A 24,933-nucleotide genomic window follows, 5' to 3' on the forward strand; every position below is an offset into this window, starting at 1 on the left:
ATGAAAAATGAGATTTTCATTACTCAATCCAAGTACATAAAGGAAATCTTGAAGAAATTTGGAATGGAGGATTCAAAACCAGTAAGTACTCCTATGACTACCAACTGTAAATTATCAAAGAATGATGAATCTGCATCTGTTGATGAGACACTTTACTGATCCATGATTGGAAAGCTACAATATGTTGTTCATAGCAGGCCAGATATAGCACATGCAATAGGTATAGTTGCAAGATTATCTGCAGATCCCAAGGAAACACACATGACAGCAATCAAAAGAATTTTTAGATACTTGAAAGGCACTGAGGATTATGGCTTAGTATATCAGAAAGGAAATGACTTTGATTTAAAAGTTTATACTGATGCTGATTGGGCAGGCAACATTGATGACAGAAAAAACACAAGTGGAGGAGCTTTCTTTTTAGGAGAAAGACTAGTAAGTTGGCTTAGCAAGAAACAAGGATGTGTTTCACAGTCAACAATAGAAGCTGAATATGTTGCTGCAACATTAAATTGTACCAACATAGCATGGATCAAACAACTGTTGGATGGTATAAATGAGAAAGTTACCAAGCTAGTAACTATATTCTGTGACAATACTAGTGCCATTAACATTTCAAAGAATCCTGTTATGCATTCTGAGACGAAACACATCTTTATCAAATATCATTATCTTAGAGAAGAAGCTCAAGAGAAGAAAGTGGTGTTGGAGTATGTTAGCACAAAGGAACAAATAGCAGATATCTTCACCAAGCCACTGTCGAGGGACACTTTTGAGTATCTCAGAAGTAAGTTAGGGGTCCTACCCCTATCTTCCATTCACTAACTGAGTTCGGTGAAAGTATCAATTCGATGACTCTACAAAATATCTTTTAGGAGTTGATGCTGATTTACACACTTTATGAGGTTTTCTAAAGGTGTGCAGGAAACAATACAGGAAACAGGAATTGAAGACAAAATGCTCTGACCGAGACTAAGTTGATACATCACAGCAGGAAATCACTTCATACAAGAAGAAATTATGTTTTAGTTCTTTACTTTTTGGCATTGTTGTCAAAGGGGGAGAAGACTGGAGAAGATTGGAGAAGACTAAAGAAAAGAAAGACAGAGAAAAGAGGAGAAGTATAATGTATGGGGGAGAAGACTGATGACAGGGGGATAGCATTTCAACATTTCAGAATATCACAACAATTCGAATCAATTAGGTCAAATCAATTGGTTTTTCCATCAATGCCAAAGGGGGAGATTGTTGGCATTATAACAGACAATGGGAGATTGTTGGCATTTCAATAAGGATATTGAGAAGGTTGTTGATGATTATGGATATAACTGATTAAGGATTATTTACTATCTTAATATTATTATTTTGTCATTGATGTCAAGATATTGATTTTCTAAATCAGTATGATGTTGCCATATCTTGAGAAGTATGATTTGATGAGTATAAAGGTGTCAGTAAAAGACATAGAATGAATATGATGAATAAGGGGATGAATAAGTTATTCAATGGGCAACTATTACCGAGTTAGACAATGATGAGATCATAATGTTTAGATTATTTTGATATTATACATATGTTATTTATTGTAAGGGTAATACTATACTATGTTACCGAGCAAAGAACCTAGTCGGTAAACCCTTAGGTTATCACTATCGGTTAATGAAGACAAAGTGTCTACCGAGTAAAGTTTAGTATTTACCAAGTTGTAACCGAGCTATAACAGAATGCATCAAATGGTTACATGCGTTATTTAATGAAGGGAGCTGATGATTGAAGAATACATTGAACCTCGTCAAAGTTTGAAGATCTGATGGCTATGATTGATCATGGGAAATGTGATCAAGGAGATTAAGTGATTGACAATTGTTTATAAATAGGGAACTGTTGATAAACAATGTATGCGGGCAAGTGTATGCATAGGGATGCTACATAGTAATTATCTAGCAAAAAAGCTTGAAGAACTGTTTGTATAATAGAGTATAGAGCTCAGTAGATGGACAAGATTAGTTCTATGTCTAGATTGTATTGAGCAAATAAGAATCTGCTTTAGCATTTTAGATGTGAAGTTGCAGATAGATTTTTATTACTATTATTTTTTGAAGTGACAAAAAATAGCTTAACCGAGTGGACTTAACAGTCTTATTTGTAAAACCCTCTAGCAAGGTGACATTCTGATTGAGTGTTTGAAATCCTTTAACAAGGTCACTTCTAACAAGGTGAAGATCCTAATAGATCTGAGGGAAATCCCTTAACCGGGTCACATCTAGCAATGTGTTTGTAATCTTTAATAGGATTTGCTTTTAACCGAGCATACTCTAGAAGAGTATATTTCTTAGTGGGTCCAAAATCCCAGAGTTGTTTTTCCCTATTTGGGTTTCCACATTAAATCTAGTGTTATGAGGTTTATGATGTTTATATGCTTTTGAGTTTGCATGTTTAACAGTTTTGGTTATATCACTGAAGTATATGTTACCGAGGTTGAATCTGATGTTTTTATGGAAGATTAAGTTTGTATGATTCACGCCCCCCCCTCATCTTATCAGCTTGGCATCTGTACTTAACATTAAGTATCAGAACTATCATTAGGGTGAAATGGAAATGAAGTGTTAGATTGTATGAGAAGATAAGTGTCAACCGGTTTATGCTTGTCTCAGTTATTCTGGGTTTTGTTGGTTGTACTCTGTTTAAGGACCGATGTTACTGTTTGTCTGTCAATGCACAATGTCTATTGACAAACCGGTTTGAGAGTGTGTTTGTGTTTGTACTGATTCACCCCCCCCCTCTCAGTACCAGTTTGGTACTATCCGTTAATCATTGAGTTATCAATTGGTATCAGAGCGTCCTCCAGGTCCTTTGTGTTATAATCTTAACTACTTGAGGTAAAGATCCCAGTCTAATGATGAAGAGGGAACGTCCAAAGTTTCACAGAGAAAATTTCAGTATATGGAAAGACAGAATGAAGATATACATCAGAAGCATGGGTTCTCAACATTGGAGCTATGTTGAGAATGCCTATGTTGCCCCTACCAGTACTCTCACCGATGACCAAAAGAGAGAGATGCAGGAGAATGAGCAAGTCATGGAAGCCCTAATTAGTAGTTTATCTGACATTGAGTTTATTTATGTCCAAGATAAGGTAAATCCCAAAGAGGTATGGGATACTCTTGAAAATATCTATGGCAGTGATGAGCATGTAAAACAAGCTAAGGAAGAAAGCCTTAGAGGAAAGTTTGACGACATGTGGATGGTTGAAGGTGAGACCATTCCACTGTGGTAAGCAAAGTCCTGAGATCCTTATTACTGGTCTATGCAATAAGGGTTGCTACTATTCAGGAGCTGAGATCAATAAACAAGACTAAGGTATCCCTAGACTCCATCATTGCAAAGTTGACAGCCTATGAGCTAAATAGTTTTGATGGCAGTGTTCAAAAGACTGAATCAGCTTTTAAAGCTTCTGTTGTACCATCCAGAAAATGAAAAGAAGCTAGCACTAGTGGTGAACCAAGACAGAGCAGAGAAATGGATGATGAGGAGTTTCTGATGGCATTTGAAGCTCTCCTTCCTAGGAAACTTCCTAAAGGAACCAGCAAATACAGAGGTAAGCTTCCTTTGAAATGCTTTTCATGTAACTGGATAGGACATATTGCTGTAAACTGTCCTAATGGTGACAACAAGGACAAACCGGAAAGGTTAAAGAAATTAAAAGGAGGAAACCGAAGAAATTGTTTTGTGGCAGTTGATGAAGGTGTCATAGATGAGGAATCAGAGGATGAAGAAAATGAAGATATTGTGTTTGTTGCTATCAAGGAAGATGTGTCAAACAAGAAGGCTCTTGTATCCCAGTTTGATAATTCCAATGAGTGGATCATTAACAGTGGTTGTTCTCACCATATAACTGGTGACCAGAGCAAGTTTCTATCCTTGGAAGAGTATGATGGTGGTGTGGTTTGCTTTGGCAATGATGCACATGCATGGTCAAAGGCAGAGGGTCCATCTCTCTGGATGGAAGGAGTAGTGCTGACAATGTGTATTGGGTTGATCATCTCAGACACAATCTTCTAAGTGTTTCCCAACTGAATGACAGTGGTCTCACTCTAGAATTCAAGAATGGAGTGTGCAGAATCAAAGGAAAGAATGGTGAATTGGTGGCCACCGACATACAGACCAAAGGTAACCTATTTCAGCTGAATGCAAATATAAGTACGTGTCTTATGGCTAAATTTGATGATAGCTGGATATGGCATAGGAGACTCTGCCATGTAAACTTTGATAACATTGTAAGGCTAGTAAGATCAAGGCAGTTAGAGGGTTGCTGGTGCAAAGCAAACCAGATAATACCTTGTGTAGAGAGTGTCTAGTGGGGAAAATCTCTTCCTCAACCTTTAAAGGTAAATCTTTCTTTGCTGAAAATTTGCTTGATCTTGTGCATACTGATTTGTGTGGTCCTATGAAAACTAGGAGTGTGCAGGGTGATAGGTACTTCATGATTCTCACTGATGACTACTCAAGAATGATGTGGGTCACATTCTTGAAAGATAAGTCTGAAGCTTTTGTAAAGTTCAAAGCTTTCAGAGCATTAGTGGAGAAGGAAAGTGGTAAAAGGATCAAGTGCCTGAGAACTGATCAAGGAGGGGAATTCATTTCCGGTGAATTCAATAAGTACTGTGAAGAACATGGCATCAAGAGACAACTGTCTACCCCCCAGACTCCACAGCAGAATGGCCTAGCAGAGAGGAATAACCAGACTGTGGTTGAAGCAGCTAGAACCATGTTGATTCAAGGAAAGGTAGCCCACACCTTTTGGAGAGAAATGTTAAGCACTGCAGTCTATACAATGAACCGAGTACTCATCAAGAAAGGTAAGGATAAAACTCCTTATGAGTATTGGACTGGTAAGACACCTGTGGTTAGCTACTTTAGAGTATTTGGTAGCAAGTGTTCCATCAAGAGGAGTGAACACCAGAGCAAATTTGATGTGAAATATGATGAGGGAATATTCCTAGGGTATTCCACCAAGAGCAAAGCTCTCAAGTGTTTCAACAATAGGATGCAGAGAATTATGGAAAGCATCAATGTAAGAGTTGATGAAACCTCTGAGAAAACTGAAGAAACCGATAGTAAGCAAGCGGTAAATGAACCGATTGTCAGTCAACCAAGTACCAGTAACAATGTTCCTACACCGGTAGATGTGGATGCTGATACTGATGGAGATGAGGATGAAGAAGAAAAGAAAGAGGAATCTATCAAGACCATTCCTCGGTATGTTAAGCTAAATCATGATCCTAAGTAGATCATAGGAGATAAGGATGCAGGAATCCTTACAAAGAAGAAAGGTTAGAGAAAACTCATGTATGATCTCTGAATTTGAGTCAAAAACATTCAAAGAGGCACATAAAGATGAAGATTGGATTAAGACAATGGAAGAGGAACTTGATCAGATAGAGAAAAATGGTACATGGTCTTTGGTACCCAGACCAGAGCATAAAAATGTCATTGGTACCAAGTGGGTTTTCAGAAATAAGCTGAATGACGATGGCACAATGATTAGGAACAAAGCCAGATTGGTGTGCAAAGGATATGCTCAAGAAGAAGGAGAAGACCATGGAGAAACCTTTGCTCCTGTAGCCAGATTGGAAGGAGTTCGTATGCTGCTTGCATATGCAGCTTTTAAAGGTTTCAAAGTATATCAAATGGACGTAAAGTCTGCATTCCTAAATGGTGTACTTGAAGAGGAGGTGTATATAGAGAAACCAGATGGGTTTGCCCTATCTGAAGACAGTGACATGGTATGTAGGCTACATAAAGCCTTATATGGTCTAAAGCAGGCACCTAGAGCTTGGTATGAACGTCTACATTCCCATCTTGTGAAGATTGGATTTGAGAGAACAAGTGAAGATAACAATATCTACTTGAAGTTTGAAGGAGATCAGATCCTGATCTGTGAGGTATTTGTTGATGACATTATCTTTGGTGGAGATGACAAGATGAGTCATGAGTTTGCAGATGAGATGAAGAAATAGTTTGAGATGTCACTCATAGGGGAGATTAAGTTCTTCATTGGACTGTAGATCCAGCAGATGAAAGATGGAATCTTTATCACTTAGTCCAAGTATGTCAAAGAGGTGTTGAAGACCTTTGGCATGGAAGATAGCAAACTAGTTGGTACATCAATGGTGACCGGTTGTAAACTATCCAAAGAGGATGACTCAACATTGGTTGATGAGAAGGAATACCGATCAATGACTGGTAAGTTGCATTATGTAGTGCATAGCAGACCGGATATTGCACATGTAGTTGGCATTACTGCAAGGTTCCAGAAAAGCCCAAGAGAATCCCACTTGGTTGCAATTAAGCAGATTCTTAGGTATCTGAAGGGAACTGTTGATTATGGATTGTGGTATCCATATAGAAAGGATTTCAACTTAAAAGTATACATAGATGCTGATTGGGCAGGTAATGTAGATGACCGAAACAAGCACAACTAGTGGTGCATTCTTTCTCGGTGGAAGACTAGTCTCATGGTTGAGTAAGAAGCAGAGTTGTATCTCTCAGTCTACAGCGGAAGCAGAGTATGTTGCAGCTTTCATGAACTACACATAGATAATTTGGATGAAGCATGTATTAAATGGCTTCAAAGTTTCTGTATCTGAACGGGCAAGTATATTTTGTGACAATACTAGTGCAATTAATATCTCCAAGAATCTGGTTTTACATTCTAGAACCAAGCACTTTGAGCTTAAGTATCATTTCTTGAGGGAAAAGGTTCAGAACAAAGAGATTGCATTGGAACATGTTTCCAGTAAGGAGCAGTTAGCAGACATATTCACCAAGCCTCTCCCAAAGGCTACATTTATGTACTTAAGAGGTGAACTAGGGGTGTTTCCCCTTCAGGAGGTAAACTAAAGGCATATGCCCCACATCAGTCAGGTATTGCATAGTCAAATTTTTTTTTGGATTGATGTGTTGAAGGATGCTACTTCTCAGGGGGAGTAGCATAATGGAATAGGGAAGCTTGTGCCTCCACTTTGGCATTGTTGTCAAAGGGGGAGAAGATGTGAAGTGAAGAAGATATCTGTAGAAGTTGGGGGAGAAGATGTGAAGTGGAGAGATATATTTGTATATTGCCATCAATGCCAAAGGGGAAGATTGTTGGCATTATGTGAACCGGTATGAGAACATAATGACATTATGTGTTGTAATTGATGTCAATATGATGAAGAGAAGAGAACCGGTATAACATTGTGAACATACATTTGTGCCAAAGTGAAGCGGTGTGTTTGTTCAAGGTGAACCGACATATGGTTATGGGAACCAGCACATGGAAGCATTGTATGACTACCGGTTGGTAGTCTCAATTTCAGGGTTTCTAGTTGAAATGCTTCAAGCTTGTGTGGCTCAACCGATGACTGTGTGTGATGAGTTAGCATGATAACGATGAACAGATCATGTTGCCATGTAAGCATTGTGTGCGTGAAGGATCTTGCATGAAGGAGATTGTTCCTATCTACCTCGAGAATGTGCGAAGTCTGTAAACGGTGATAACGTGTGATGGGATATCAGCTGCCATGAAATCGATGGAAAATGAACGATGGAGAATGTCTTGAGATTAGATCAAGACTGTTGCATTTAATGCAGTGTGCTCAATGGTCAGGATTGAACCATTTGAATTCCTTAACCTAACAGGTTTAGGGTTTATGCTACCGACCTATCTGTTTTCCTATAAGGTCAATGTTGTGATTGTTTCTGAGGTTGTTGGCAAAAATTGTGTGTGTGTATCCAAGAGAAGAGGATACATGATTCTTGCCAGACCAGAGGAGAGAAGTGATACCTGCAGAGTGTAAGTGTAGAAGGTGAAGAGGAGCTTAAGTGGATCTGCATTGGCATTGAGTACTGTTACCAGATCATTGTAATACCTGTTGATCTCTAACCACCTCAACAATTGGAAAATCCCTTAATAGGGTAGCCTTAGCTGGCTTGCTATAAATCCTTTAATAGGGTGACTCAAAACCATTGAGTTCTTGAAATCCTCTAACAAGGTAACCTTTAACAGGGCTTAACCCTTAACTGGGTATTCTAGCCATCCCTTAACCGGGTGATCCCTAACAGTATTGATTCCTAACAAAACCTATTGTATCAGTCTTTAACCGGACAAGGCTCCTAACAGAGCGAACTTCTAAAGAGTTCAAAAACAAGATTGTGGGTATTCATCCCCACCGTGGTTTTTCCCAGTTGGGTTTCCATGTGAAAAATATGTGTGTCATGTGTGACGTCTTCTTCGTGTGATGCTATGTTGCTTTCTGTCAAATGGTGAATCATGTTGATCTAGTTGCTTATATATATATCTTTGATGGTAGATTACCTATTCATGCATTAGGGTGAAATGGAAATGAAGTGTTAGATTATATGAGAAGATAAGTGTCAACCGGTTTATGCTTGTCTCAATTATTTTGGGTTTTGCTGGTTGTACTCTGTTTAAGGACCGATGTTACTGTTTGTCTGTCAATGCACAGTGTCTATTGACAAACTGGTTTAAGAGTGTGTTTGTGTCTATATTGATTCACCCCCCCTCTCAGTACCGGTTTGGTACTATCCGTTCATCATTGAGTTATCACTTATTGCATAGATCGGTAATAAGGATCTCAAAACTTTGCTAACAATGGTGGAATCATCCATTGTACCTCCTGCACTCTTGATGTCTCCAACATTAGTTTTAATCCTTATCCCATATTGTTGAATTATCTCTCCTTCAACCATCCGCATGTATTCAAGCTTTCCTCTAAGGCTTTCTTCCTTAGCTTGCTTCACATGCTCATCACTGCCATAGATAGACTCTAGAGTATCCCATACATCTTTGGGATTGTCTTTTTTTTGAACATCTATAAACTCAATATCAGATAGACTGCTGATAAGAGCTTCCATGACTTGCCCATTCTCCTGAATTTCTCTTCTTTGATCATCGGTGAGAGTACTGGTAGGGACAACATAGTTCCAGTGTTGGACACCCATGCTTTTAATGTATATCTTCATTCTATCCTTCCACATCTTAAAGTTCTCTGTTGAACTTAGGACCTTCCCTCTTCATCATTAGAATAGGATCTTTTCCTCAAGCGGTTAAGCTTATAGCACAAAGGACCTGGAGGATGCTTTGATGCCAATTGATGAATAATGATGAATAGTAAATAACCAACAGATACTAAGAGGGGGGGGTGAATCAGTATGAGCAAAATTTCTTCAACAACTTAAACTACAAAGACTGCACTGACTAACAAACAATATCACCGATCTAAAACAAGGCACTATAGGTAACACAGATTATGACTGTGAAAGACATAAATCAGTTCATATAGATCATCTTCACACCTAACATCTCATCTCAACTTCACCTATATGCTTAAGGAAGTAATACATCGGAAATACAATGACCATTGGATCAACATGCGTTACCACTTAACAGAAAATACTAAAACATCTCATGAAAAAGCATCACACATAACACACTGATTTTTCATGTGGAAACCCAACTAGGAAAAACTACGGTGGGGATGAATACCCACAAGTTGTTCTTGAACTCTTCTGAAGTCCAATTTGTTAGGAGCCTGGTCCGGTTAAGGACTTTACAACAAGTTCTGCTAGGGATCACCCAGTTAAGGGATGGCTAAATACTTGGTTAGAGGTTAAAACCCTGTTAAAGGTTACCTTGTCAGAGGATTTAAATAACTCAATGATTTTGAGTCACCCTGTTAAAGGATTTATAAAAAGCCTATTAAAGGTACCCGGTAAAGGGATTTTCCAACTGCTGAAATGGTTAGAAGTCAATAGGTAATACACTGATCTGATAACAACACTCAATTCCAAGGTAGATCCACTTTAGTTCCTTTACATCTGCAATCACACTCTGTAGATCTCTACTCACTGCATCAGTTTCGCAAGAATCAAGTATCTCTACATTTGGATACACACACAACATTTGCCAACAACATCAAATGAGAATCATCATTGACCTTATAGACAACAATTAGGTCGATGACAAAAACCTAAAACCCTAAGCATCTAGGTTAACAATACAGTCGGTCCAATCCTGACCGTTCAATCATATTGTATAGGGTAAAACAATCTTGAACAAATCTCAAGATGTTCTCCATCGTTCGTTCTTCACCGCTTCTAGAAGCTGATAACCCATCATGCACTCTCCACCATTTACTGAGACTTCGCACATTTTCAAGGTAGATAGAATCAATCTTCTTCACATAGGATCCTCAAGGAAATTCTTCACACGCACAAGGCTGATGTGGCAACATGATCTGATCTTCATTTTGGTGCTAACTCATCACAGGATATCGTTGGTTGAATCACATAGACTTGAAATGCATCAACCGGTAGTCATATCAAATGAAACCCCGATACAAACTTTGCAAATAACGGTTCACATTCCAACATATTGATTCACCTTTTTGCATATACTTGTTCACATCATCATACCAGTTCACTTCATACCATCATATTGGTTCTCTTGCCAGTTGCTTTCTTCAATATACTAGTTCATACTTCAGCATATTGACATCAATGACAACATACAATATCATCATGTCATCCAACTCTATAAATATGCCAACATCTCTCTCTGTCTCTCTCTGTCTCTGTCTGTCTCTGTCTCTATCTATCTGTCTATTTGTCTCTGTCTATCTGTCTCTGTCAAGTCTCTCTCTCTCTCTCTCTGCCTCCCTCATCCTCTCTCTTCCCTCTCCTTCTCTCCTTCTCTCCTTCCCATTATTTCTCTCCCCCTCTCAAGTGTGTGTCTCTCTCTCTCACATTATTTCCCTCTCTCCCTTTCTCTTTCTCTCTCAAGTCTCTCTCTCTCTTTCCCTCTAACACTCTTTCTTTCTCTCCAACACTCTTTCTTTCTCTCCTATTCCCTTTCTCTTTCTCTCTCAAGTATCTCTCCCTCTCACCCTCTCTTTCCCTCTCTCCCTCCATCTTCTCTCTTCTATCTCCCTCTCTCCCTCCCAATCCTAACCTAAGAGAGAGAGATAGAGACTAAGTGAGAGGAAGGGATGGAAAATAAGTATGAGACTAGAGAAAGAGCCCATGTGAGAGAGAGGGGTGGGGAAGGGAAGGGTTGAGAGATAGAGAGAGAGGTTGATGGAAAGAGAAGAAGAGACTAGAGATAGAGAGATCCCATGTGAGAGAGATGAAGGGAGGAAGGGAGGGGTTGAGAGAGATGAAGGAAGGGAGGGGTTGAGGGAAGGAGAGGGGGAGAGAGAGGGAGGGAGGAAGGTAGGGCTCTCTAGTTTTGTCTTTCTCACTTTGTCCCTCCTTACTTCCCTATCTATTTTTCTTTATCTCACACTCTTAAAAATCCCTCTCCTCCTCTCTACCTACCACTCTTTTCATCCCTCACTAATTTTAACTACCTTAAATATCTGCATCCTTCCCTTAATTCTCTCTCTCTCTCTCTCTCTCTCTAAATATAACCTCCACTTCTATCTATCTAACCTATCTACACCTCTATCTCCTTTTCTTTGCACCTATCTCTCTCTATCTATGTAAGTATTTAGATAAATATTTTAGGGGGGGAGTGCAAAAAGGTAGGTAGATTATGTAGATAATAAGAGCTTAGTGATTACTGAAATTTGATTATGTTTGAGAAATTATAATATCTAAAGCTTGGGGAGAGAGGAGAGAGTGAGGTAGAGAGAGGCGAAGAGAGGATTAGAGAGATAGGAAAATAGATAGGTCTAGAGCTTAGGGGAGACAAATAGCGTGAGATAGAGAGACAATAAGTGAATGACAATACAAGCCTACTGATTATTGAAATTTGACTAAGTCTGAAAAATTATAGGATCTCCTAAAATCTAGAATCTGCATTATGACTTGTAGAGATGTGAAACCACTCTCAAAAATCTTGACAATATATACATAAAATATAACTTAAAAGTATAAGAACTTATACTTAAATGTTATATTTTATGTATATATCCTGCTGAAAAACCTATTGGAATGTTAAATGAATTGCATACAAGTCCAGATTACTAATCTAATTTTATTAATTTGAACCCCGTACATGGCTTGTCTTCTTAAAACCTTGCATGCGGTTTTGTTTATTAAAATATGGTACGTGCTTCATATTCAAAATACCCTATACGCGGTTTTGTTTATTAAAATCGCGTGCGCGCTTTAGTTTATTTAGGCTTGTGAATAGGGTTGGATGACAAAGTTGCGGGTTGGAAGTTTGATTTCCCTCCATTTCCCTCCTTTTTGACTTGTTTTGTTTTATCAACTTGGTTTATCGACTTTGTCATCATTAGGTTTACACTTCATCAACTGAGTATTTCTAAAATTTCCACCATATTTTCACCCATCTTTTGAGCTTTCTAACCATATAATTTTTTAAAAATTTGAACAACAATAACATATTATTCTTGAATTTCTTTTACCAGTGTCTCCATAGTTCTCAAAGACATATGTGTACCATTTTTTTAATAACTTTTGATATACTTATCCAAATTTTAAAAGCTTTATATATTATTGTAGTGCACTTGATTCTTTAATTTTTTTTTTTAAATTACATTTTCGATTGTTTTGGTGCAAGTTATGCTTTGCGCATGAACAGGTACCTGATTTTCAGGATGTACTCAATTCGAAAAATCATAAAAACAAATACTCCACAAAAAATTACAAAAAAATACATAACTTCTAGTGTTAACTCTTAACTATCTTTCTACCAAAGGATTTATCAAAATACTAAAGCTAATCATGACTTTTTTTATGTGTACGCCAGACACTATGTTACGTTTTTAAGAAAAAATCAGGATTTTTTTTTTGTGCGCGAATGATTTGACCCCCTTAATCTTATCCAATTTTGAAAAAAATAGTAGTTTGGAAACTAGATTTAAAGTACTACAATCTTTGTTCTTTGAGTATCTTGATATCTTGAGTGGATGACTCTCAACTTTCTCCTCCAAGTTTAGGTTTACATGATTTTAGAAAAAAAGTCTCCACTTATACCCCCCTTTTTGCACACCATCTTGGTGCACTTACCCACTTATCGAATACTCTTAGGGATTTTGAATTTCTATTTTTGGTGCATCATTTTTTCACTTGTTGAATTGATTGTCATTGATGTCAAAGTCACTCTAGAAGGAAATCATTTTCCAAGAATGTCATGGATGCCAAGAAATAAATAATTGTCCAATATATTTCATTGCAAGGAAAAAACAATGAGTTCATGCATTGACATAGGTCAAACAACAAGTTAAAAGAGCCATTTGAATGAGGTTAATATAAAAAAGCAGCAATCTAAGTATGGATAGCAGTTTACATGTAACACCCAAAATTAGCAAAAGAGTTTTGAAAAGCCTCGATGTTGATGAGTAAAACACATGCAGTGATTATAACTATTTAAAAGCAATGATTGTGAAGGAATAACTATAGACAAACTAATGTGGTAGAAATTTGTTCAAAAGGTTATTTTATCAAAGGTGAGGATAGAGACATTATTTGTCTCATAGAAGCTCATGAGCATGAAGGGTGTGAGGCACCTTTGTTTGAAGGGTATTTGAAGAAGACTATGTGGAACAAGGCAACAAGGAATGGCAAAGGTCACGAGGGTATTATGAGCTTAGTGAAGGAAAAATAAGGGTGTTTGATTCAACTAGAAAGAGAAGACTCAAATAAAAAATTTATTTGATTTAAAATCACAAAAAATGGTAATCTCATTGCAATTGTATCATGTTACTTTTCTCCACAAGTTTCAAAAACTTACAAGAACGGAGGCCTTGACCACAAAGACCCTTTTGTAGATTTAGAAAAGGATATTGCAATGTATTCTCACCTTGGTGAAGTAATTTTGGTGGGGGATTTTAATGCTAGGACAACAAGTGAACATGCTAGCATTTTGTGTTGTAAGGAAGATTGCAATCCCATTTGGCTTACAAAAGAAAGTATTCATTAGTGGGCCAGGGTCTTAGAAGACAAAGGTTGGAATGTTTTTAGGGTTCAGCTACTTAGTTTATATGGGTATTTCAATTTAGTCATCTACAATAGTTTGCTAGATGGGTGAGGTCTGGCAATTTTACTTGTAATACCTATAATGGGGCAAGTGTAGTGGATTATGCCATATGCTCTCATGACTTGTATGAGAAAATAGAGGAAGTCTTGATTGGTTAACAACTTTGGGATTTGAATTCTGATCATAAACCAATTTATTAAAGTTTCTCTTGGATTGAAAAGGAATTGCTTGGGAGGAAATCCATGTGTATTCTGCAATTTGTTGGGAGTGGTTGTTGTTGCACCAAAAGATCGACCTATCAATGCCTGATACAACCACTAGACTTATATAATCCATGAGAGATGGTTAAGACATGTCGCAAACACACCACTTTTGCTGCACAGAGACCAAGGGCACACACCTTGCAATAATCCCCCCTCGGCTCAAGCGGAGTTTGAACTGTGACCCAGCTCTGATACCAAATTTTGGGAGTGGTTTTCGTTCCACCAAAAGATCGACCTATCAATGCTCAATACAACCACTAGACTTATAGAATCCATTGGAGACGATTAAGCCATGGCGCAAACACACCATTTTTGATGCACAGAGACCAAGGGTGCACACCTTACAACACAATCTTCTTCAAAAGGTAGAATTTTGTTAACTCAAAAAAATTGTAATACCTTCCAAATAGCACTTGAAAGGATTTTTAAGAAGGAGATAATTCTTATACATGGGCTTCGTAGTCTCGAGCTTATAAATATAATTCATTGTGCACTTGCTAAATGTAAAGGAGCCAAAAATAGAAAGCTAAATCAAATTATTTTCTAGTCGATGCTTGGTTCGATGAAGAATGCAAAAAGGCAAGGAGAACTTTGAAAGAGACAAATAATAAACAAATTAATCTCAAAGTTTACAAGTAGATTTGAAGAAAGAAAAAATATGAATTCATGGTCATAAGAAGGGAAGAGTTAATCTTCCTTGAGAAAAAGAATCCCAAGCTATTTTGGAAGGAACTTCAGTTGAGAAAGAAGTAAATTGAAAACACTATTACAACATCTCAATGGTTTGATTATGCAAAGCATCTTTATGAGTAGGAATATTCTCATGTTGCCTCCCCCCTTTGGTCAATACTACCACTACACTTTTCACCATTCAAGAGATCAAGATGGGTATTAAGAAGTTGGTTGTTGATAAAGCAAAGGACTTAGTTGAACTTTGGGAAGAGCATCTAAAGTGGGGCATGAAATTTATTGTATCTCACATCACAAAATTTTTCAATAGCATCATACAACAAGGGCTCCTTGTTGATTGGACAACTAGCTTTTCAATACCTCTTTTCCAGAGTGGGGATGCCAATAATCCCACCATTTATAGAACCATTAAGATAAACCCTTTGTTTAGAAAGCTATTCGGCAATATGATAGAAAACAAAATTAGAAAGTGGGTGGAAGAAAGTGTTAAACGTGCTAAAGGCAGTTAGGTTTCAGACCTAAGAATTCCACGGTTGATCATGGTATTACTCTTTGGTACATCATTAAAAATGTTTGGGAGAAAAAAAGAGGAAAGTTTTGTTGCTTTGTGGATTTTAAAAAGGCTTTTGACATAGTCCTTGGAGATAAAATTTGGCAAAGAATGGAAGAAATAAGGGTTCCTATACATCTTATAGTAGCTATTCATAGCCTATATGAGGAGGTTCAAGTCAAAATCAGAACTTCAGTTGGCATCTCTAAAAGTGCTAGGAGTGATATCGAGGTCAAGAAAGGGTGCCCTTTGTCCCCTACACTCCTTGGTTTATACATTGAAAAATTTGAAGAATGGTTAAACCTACACGAAGGTGACGATGTTCATTTGGGTGAGTTTTTTAGAAGGCTCCTTTGTATGCAGATGACCTTATTTTGATTGCTAGGCTTGTTATTGGCTTACAAGAGCACTTACTCTCCCCTGAGTAGTTTTTTAGAATAGTGGGGATGCAATTCAACATTATCAAGATGAAAGTGATGGTTTTCTCCAACAAAAGAAAACATAACCAACATAATTTCTTTTTTGAAGGCAATGTTCTTGAAGAAGTGGCAGATTACAAGTACCTCAACATTGACTTCGACAAAAATTTAAGTTGGGAAGGTTGCAGAAAGAAGAGAATGCTAAGAGGTTGGAAAGCATTTTATGCTTTTTAGAATAGGTGCAAAGAGGCAGAGTTATGGGATTGGTAGACTACCCAAACTCTTTTGCGATTTTAGTGCTTCTGGATGTATTTTATGGTTGTGAAGTGTGGGCTAGTAGCACGTCTAACATACAGTGGAAACAAATTGAGCAAATTAAAAAATGCTTGATTTCAAACAAAATCTAACTCAAAAGTTCAATCTCCTACGATATCATGTTGATTTAAGTGGGGTCTATGCCTATAGAAGCAATTTCTCTGGTGAGACTCATAAGTTATTTAAAAATAATTGGGCAAATGGAAGAGGGTTGATGGCCTAAGGTTGTCTTGAGTGACACATTATGTATAAGAAAGAAGTATTGGATGTGAAAAAATAGCAAATGGTTTAGAAATTGGGATATATACTTGAACACGTGCCCCATGGATAATAAGGGGATCAACTCTTATGTCATGGATAAATTCCACAAGCATACTTGGGATAAAGAGCTAGGGAGAAAAAATAAATACTATATTGAAGAGTTTAACCCCTCTTGTAACCATCAACAAAAAGTGTACATAGGGGCCAATATACCGTGGAAAGCCAAAATCCTCATTACTCAATTAAGAACTAATTCCAATTAACTTCATTGCAAAACCAGGTGTTGGAAATGACCAAAAGAATCTTGGAAGGAAAGAGAGTACATTTTTGCACCTGAAGTAAAGTTGAAACTAAAAAACACTTCATTTTTGAATGTGACAGTTTCAAGGCCAATAGAGACAACTATGAAAATATCCCGGTAGCTAGCTCTTGGGATAATTTATTCAGCAAGGGGTTGGTGGAGAAGTTAGGGGCACTCATTATCACACTATACAAGAAAACAATTGAAAGGAATAATTTGGTTTATGAAGGGGTCTGCCTCATAGGCTATATTTAGCCTTGTGGATGTTAAAATAATTCCTTATTCTTCTTCTCTCTTGAAAGAGACACCTCTCTCTCTCTCTCTTCGCGAAGTCGTGAATATATAAATAATGATTATGTTTATAATGAGTAATATTTTCACAACTTAAGCTAAAAATAAAATTTGTTCAAAATTATATATTTTTTGAGAGGCGTAAGCAAACAATTTGACTAAGAGCTACAAATCAATGAGGTCACAAATGAGGGACCTCATACTCGCTTAAACATTCAACAATAACACCTCATCAGGGTTTGAACCTTGATGGAAAGAACAACAACACCACAACTTAGTCATCACATCATGCCAATGCCAACTTGTTCATAATTATTTAAAAATAGATTGTTAAAATTGATATCTAAGAATATATTTTTTTTCATTTTTACCTTATATTTAATTTATATTATTAATTTTTAAAAGATCACACTTATTAATTTACACATATGTTTCACAACTGTTAACTCTTTCGTATATATACATATTAATTAATTTTGTTGATAGAAAAAATCATTATGGAATATTTTTTCAAGCATTACTCTTTCAATATATACTATTTCACATATATCAAACAAAGGTTTGATTTTTGCAATTAACTTAGAAAACATTAAAATTGATATTTTTGTCCAATTCTTACTCTAAAGTTATATATCTAAAAGACAAATAATGTTTATATTGTGAAATTATTAGTAACCTTTATTCCATACTCACATAATTAATATGAGAGGGAGCCACTTCAAATATTAAAATTTAAGTTTATTTCATCAATATGAAAAATGCATGGTCAAGTTCTTATCCCTAATAATATAATAATCAAATTTTCTAGATATTCACTACAAAATATTAGGACATATCTCAATGCATCACTTGTGGTGATAGAGCAAGGGGTTGTTATAGCCACAAATCAAAAGTCAGCCTCCTCAAGAAAGTAACAATAGAAAAATACTGCTTGATTATGATGCATAATGAATTAGATATATCGATCAAACATTATATCCCATTACATGGACAATATCAAAGATAAAAATGTACATGATATGATCTCTTGCTTATATCAGAAAGGTTGTGAGAGAATTGCTTAGTATGATAAGAAGTATTTTAATTCTATGACATGAACCAACTATAAGATAAGATCAAACATCTACAAGAGACTTATATTCTTAGCTCGTCAAGTAAACTTAACATGTGAATAGGTGTAAAAAGGATCTACCTAAGAACTAGTTAAATTATGTTCCTAGTTCAAACTAAAAGAGAAAAAATCAGATATGTAAAACCCTTGTTCACACCAACCTCCCATCTAAAGTGCAACTTAGGGAGAATGTAAACAAATACAAATAATGCGAAGGTTAAGATGATGGGTTTTGACTACTAGAGCATGTTAGGTATCCATGTACACATGTAATATCTTATAAACAAAGACAATGAGAAAATCCAATGGAAGAAAATTCTTCTTCGAAAGAGAGAAAATATATAAACAAATATATGCAAGTGATGGATGGAGAACCTAAGATCCTCTAAGGATGATATCCAACACAATATTATAATCTGTAGTACCCCATAGGTGGGAAATAAAGAGAATTTGTGGCCCTTCCATATTAATATAATTTTAATATGTAATTATAATGTATTACATTAACGGTGAATGCTTGAAGACAAAATATAATTCAATGCCTAAAAACAACATTCCTCCCCTTGACTTTGTTTCTTTTGCAACTAGGCTTTCATTTGTCATGGGTGTGCTTTCCGTGTCAGCAACTATTGTTGCATTTTTTCATTGGTTTCTTTTTTTCATAGGTGTCCCTCTTATCTTTGGTGTAGCCACAAGTTTTTCTATTACTATTACTGGGGCATAATCTACTATTGTTGTAGTTACACCTCTATGCCAACTTTTGTTGTTGATGGATGCCGTTTTACTTAGTTTGTTGGTTTCGGTGTTGCTCTCACTTTGAAAAAGAAACCATCTAAATTCTTATTCCAAATCATCCCTGGTTGTGGTTTATGGCCAATATGTGATGGAAAATGAGGACTTCTAACAATGTTTGAATGAATAAAGTTTTTGTTAAAGTAATGCCAAAGATATTTGTGCATTTTTATTGTACAATAATTATTGTGGCAAGTATAGATCAAGGGGCTATACTTAGCTTTTAAGTAATGTATTTGAGGTTATGATAGTCTTTTGATAGACTTAGGTTACCCTTGTACTACATTAGAAGAGAAAATGCTTAATGAAAGAACCATAATTAGGATCAAGCAAATAACTATTACAATAAACAAAAAAAGTTTATAATAAATGAGTTCACCATTGATGGGTATAGTATACATGTATCTACTTTATAGAAGGCAAAGTTATAGCTAAATCATGACATGAAGAGAAGGTAAATATGAAATTGAATAATGATTCAATGAAAATGTGGTCACATTCATATGATAAAATACAATAATTAAATCAAGTAACAATGGATTATGTGTCACAAATTATACAAACATAAAATTTTATAATGGAAGTACTAGTGGAGGCTAAAAATATAAGACAGTGAGATTTCATGATGTAGCAACAAAGATCTATCTTAAATACTGTAATGTTCACAATTTTATTCAATAAAGGTGTAAACAACAAATAAAAAGTAAGAAAATGACATGCAGTTTAACTTAAATTAAAATACAATTCTATGGCAAAATTTGAAGCAAAACCTCAAGAGGCAACTCAAGGTGGGTAGGGTGAGTAAATGTGATGTCACACAATCAGGTACAAACATTGAGAGAAATATTATAGAAATGAAATATTAATATGTAAGATTATGAATCCCTTTAAGATGCACAAATGGTGAATGCAATCAAAATTCATAGATCTAAGACCCTAAAATAATTAAGTATAAACCCTAGTGTAGTGTAAGATCACGTCATGCATCACGAAAATATAGATGAAAATAGAATTTCCTTAATCTAACCAAACCTAGTCAAATAGAATACATACAAGTACTCTAAAAGTATTATTTGTCTAGAACTATGTGTAGACAAGATTTTTTTATTTGAATCCACAAATTTGGATTATTTCTATAGGCATGAATCATTTTTGTAACATGCATATTTAATTCTTTTCATTGCACACGACATATACTTATATGAGATGCCCACCGATCAAGCCATGCCTTGACCGGACATGTCTCTTGGCATGCTTGATCAAGACATATCTTGATCGGTTCACAACATCGTTTCATTAAAACGTTTTACCAATAACTACCAGTTCACATCAAATGCTATTTAATATCAACAACCGATAACAAATCGGTATGATGTGAGATTAATACGATAACTATTATAGTTATCATATGAAAACATCAATTGGTGCTATCATATGATAACTATGATAGATATCATAAATCCGATTTGTTTAATTACAATCACACCACAACATATGAAATATGGTCATAGCACGATTTGGTAATGATGTCCAAGTGTCGAAATGTGCAATCTGATGCTTGGATTGTGAAATGCATATAAAGATGATTATAACAAGTTTATTCACTCAATCATGAAGTCTACAAGATGATTGAATGAGAGATAAATGAAGTCTCTCATTCAATCATTTATCTTACCAAAGCTACTTAGTTTCAACACTTAGAAACACCTAGGGGAGAGCATTGGGACACAATAGTAACGTTTTCCTAAATTGATTTACTTACGAGACTAGCTTTATGATCACATAAATGATAAATGATAACAATCTTTAGGCACGTGTTTTAGAATGAACATGGAGATATTGATTCCTTCAAGTGGATCAATTGAAATGTTAATAGGATGCTCCTTTAAATGTGAACTATATTTGAGTGTGTTTTCAATGATGTAACAAGAATGCAATTGAATGTCTTTAAATACAAATACCACAATAAATTAGATGAGATATATACTAAGTTTGCTCATGGGAAGAGAAATGGGTGGGAATCACCCAAAATTTGTATTTGAACTTTTGAATTTGAAGGGTTAGATTGTGGGTATATGATCATTCCATTACCCATGAGATTGAGCTAAGATACATAAATGATAATATTTGTACGAGGAATAAAAAACTGGTTGTGGAGGACGCAATAACAGTTAAATGCATTATAAAATGTTTGAAAAAATACAAATATGATCACAAATTTGGAAAAATATTTAAATATAGAAAGATTAAAAATTAAAAAATAAACCTAACTTTATATAAAATTACACTATTTATTATTATTATTATTATTATCATATTAAAATATCCTCTTAAAATAAATTGGAAATTGCTCTCCAAATATCACAAATATCATTTTATAATCTATGTACAATCTAAAAATGTTTAAAAATAACAAAAAATTAAGAGGAAGTTTAAGACTTGCTTAGGCAGGGCCCATGAGGGGACCTTTAATTTGACTATAAATTGTCTCACAAGTTTAGGAATATTTTATGCCACATGTCAATCATCCGAATTTTAGAATGAAAACTAAATTTATTTACAACCAGCTTGCTTAAATTTAGAAATTTAAACTTAAATTAACTGCACTACAAAGTTCATGGTACCTTAGTATCCTTGAATTTAGAAACTTAGAAAATTCCAATTAACATTGTCCAAAATTCTATCTTTTCCCATTGACATTGACTCAAATTCTATCTTTTTCCCATTAACATTGACCAGAATTATATCCTTTCCCCTAATTTTTCTCTCACACTCGGATGATGGTAATCCATGCATCACAGATAGTCCGAGCAACGTCTTTCAAACGGGGAACAACACAACTTTGCAATGAGGTATTTTTTCATTAATTCTCCTTTTTCTGTGACTCTCTTCTTCACTCTCTCATTTCTCACTCTTGCACTCTCTCTCAACACCACACAAGTCCAAGTCATGAAGAATATGTACTATAATTTGGGCCTTCCGTCTCACGGTGACCCATGCCAATGGCATGGCGTAGGTTGCAGTGAAAATGGGGGTAATGATGTTGTTGGACTCTACTTCTCTTCTTACAATATGAATAACAGTATTTGGCAGTATGTATTTAAGCTGCCAGCCCTTCATTTTCTTGAGCTCAGTAACAATAGCTTACAAGGCCCAATCCCTGTGTGCGTTGGCAGCTTGGCCAATCTGCAAACCCTTGATCTAAGAGACAATCAACTAACAGGGGAAATTCCAGAGGCTCTAGGGAATATGAGTGAGCTTTACTGGTTGGACCCGTCAAACAACAAATTAACAGGACAAATTCCAGAGGCTCTAGGGAATATGAGTGAGCTTCAATATTTGGACCTGTCAAACAACGAATTAACAGGAAAAATTCCAGAGGATCTAGGGTCTACGGGTGCGCTTTTAACGTTGTACCTGTCAAACAATAAATTAACAGGAAAAATTCCAGTGTCTGTAAAACACATCCCTTATGTGGACTTATCAAACAACGAAGTGGAAGAAGGCGCTCCAACAGGAAAAAGCCATTCCTCAGTCCTAATAAAAGTATTGGGAGCAGTAGCTGTTGTTATCGTTTTTCTAATTTGTTTTCTAGTATTCGGAGTTCTATGGATAAGGAAGTTGCATAATAGAGAGGAGTTTAAACAAACATTTCGCAAAATCCTTCAAAAGGTGGAACATCCACGCATCTCACATGAGGAGCTTCTTGCAGCAACCAATAGATTTCACAACTCCAATCTACTATCCACAAATAGCTTTGGATCAGTGTACAAGGGATTTTTGGCTGATGGTACTCGTGTTGCCGTTAAGGTTCTCAATTTAATGCATGAGCAATCGCACAAGATTTTCAGAGCAGAATGTAAAGTGTTGCAGAAGGCTCGACACCGAAATCTTGCTAGAATCATAACCACGTGTTCTACCATTCACATCAAAGCTTTAATCTTTGAGTATTTTTCTAATGGAAGCTTGGAGAAGTATTTGTATCAAAGCAGTTGTAGAATGGGATTGAGAACACTGCTGAACATAGCTATAGATGTAGCCCATGCTGTGGAATATCTTCACTATGATTGCTTCGTGCAGATAGTGCATTGTGACATAAAACCAAGCAATGTTCTTTTAGATGAAAGCATGACAGCTCATCTTTCAGATTTTGGAATATCCAGATTAATGGGAAGAATCACGGCCAATTCAGTAACTTCAACAATAGATTTAAAAGGCTCAGTGGGCTACATCGCACCAGGTATGGTTTATCAAATATCTTTCTTCTAAAAATATTATGGATTTCGTTGTTAGAACAGATTAAACAACTATATTCAATGACTTGACTGCAGAATATGGATTGAATGGCATGATGTCTCCTCGGGGAGATGTTTTTAGCTATGGTATTTTGTTATTGGAAATGCTGACAAGGAGGCGGCCAACTGATAATATGTTTGATGGTGATCTGAGCCTGCATAGCTGGGTGAAAAGGGCATTTCCAGAGAGGGTTGCTGAGGTAGTTGATACAAGCTTGTTAAGGGAAGGGGCTAGCAAAGAAACGGAAGAATGTCTGATTTCATTGATGCGTCTTGGTTTGCTGTGTTCAAGTGATTCCCCTGAAGCTCGGCCCCCCATTCAACAGGATTTCACCCCACACACTTCTTCTTCCATTAAATTAAAGCCCACTATATCCAATTTAGTTTGTGACAGAGGTGCAATAACTATTTGTGAGGAGGCATCAGATACCTAAAGCTCCACATTTGAGTAGGCTTGATATCAGTTGTAATAGTGCTATTGTCATAGTGTTGTTCTCGCTGCTGTTCTCTGTTATGTTTGGTTCTATTGTTTCTGTTTGACTCATATATGAACTTTGTTATAATCTGTGTCTTATGAATTCCTCAATATAATTCAAGACTCTCTTTTTTTCCTCAAAAGATATACATGAATATTTATTAGCTTCCTTTTAATGCGAAGTACTCAATTAAACTTACAGAATTGCTACTTAAAAACTAAGTGAATGCTCTTTGCATTGTTACAAGAGTCCTATCCCTTTTTCCTTTTGTGATAGATCCCTAAATGGGTGCAAAAACGTCTTCTTAGATCCCTCTCTAACTTTCTCTCATGATTCTTGGATAGTCATTACTTCGTTGCTAGTTAGATGACCTTTAAGTTGGATGAGCATTAGGTTAGACCTCTGTAAATAACTGTCAGATGGATGTTTGCAACCTACTTATTGCTATTCATCATCCTTGTAAAGGCATGGAAAAGGCATGGAGAGGGCCACTGATAATCAAGACACTTTTCCTTTCCTAATGTTGATATATAGTTGGATATAAAATCTAAATCCAAAGATACTAGTGGGTGTATAAGAGTCTCAGTCATAGGAGGGCCCCAAAGAGAGAGAAGACACAACTCATTAATCTAGAGCTATTGAAAAAAGGCAAACACATGACTAATAATAGATTAACTGAACTTAATAATAGATACAATTGAAAGCTGACTGAATTTGAAATATAGATAATAAAACTAATGGAACAAATAAGTATTAATTTAGAAATCATTTTTTTTTTCTTAAAATTAGAATTTCAAGTAATAGATTCACCACATAATGATATCAAATTTTTACAATTAAGATAGTTGCAAAAGATGGTTCTAAATGACTTTAACACAGTAGAATATCTTTCAGGGGTGAGGCAAAATGAAGATACATTACTCCAAGAAATATGGACGAATCTTTCAAGATTTAGTATGCAGTTATGTTTTAAATCTTCTTTTATCTCCAATTAATGGTGTTCCATTTATATTTAGATCCAATTAATGGAGACCGTGATTCAGATAACTGAAAAATGGATGTTATTAAGAATTTAAGACCAAGAAGAATGGACAGAGTAACAGAAAGAGAAGCAATATTCTACAGTTAAATGGCGGGCGTTGGAGGAAGAAGAATGTTTTT

General features: G+C 36.0%; 1 protein-coding gene across 1 annotated transcript; it reads left to right on the forward strand.

Annotated features, from left to right (window-relative positions):
* The first annotated feature begins 21,705 nt into the window (after positions 1–21,705).
* On the forward strand, positions 21,706–23,908 carry LOC131049484 (probable LRR receptor-like serine/threonine-protein kinase At3g47570). The gene is made up of 2 exons (XM_057983541.2): positions 21,706–23,241; positions 23,333–23,908. Exons 1-2 carry the CDS (start codon positions 21,849–21,851, stop codon positions 23,728–23,730), a joined length of 1,791 nt encoding a protein of 596 aa, XP_057839524.2. The 5' UTR covers positions 21,706–21,848; the 3' UTR covers positions 23,731–23,908.
* The last annotated feature ends 1,025 nt before the right edge of the window (positions 23,909–24,933 follow it).

The sequence above is a fragment of the Cryptomeria japonica genome, chromosome 11, assembly GCF_030272615.1.
Source record: "Cryptomeria japonica chromosome 11, Sugi_1.0, whole genome shotgun sequence".
Classification (NCBI taxonomy): Eukaryota; Viridiplantae; Streptophyta; class Pinopsida; order Cupressales; family Cupressaceae; genus Cryptomeria; species Cryptomeria japonica.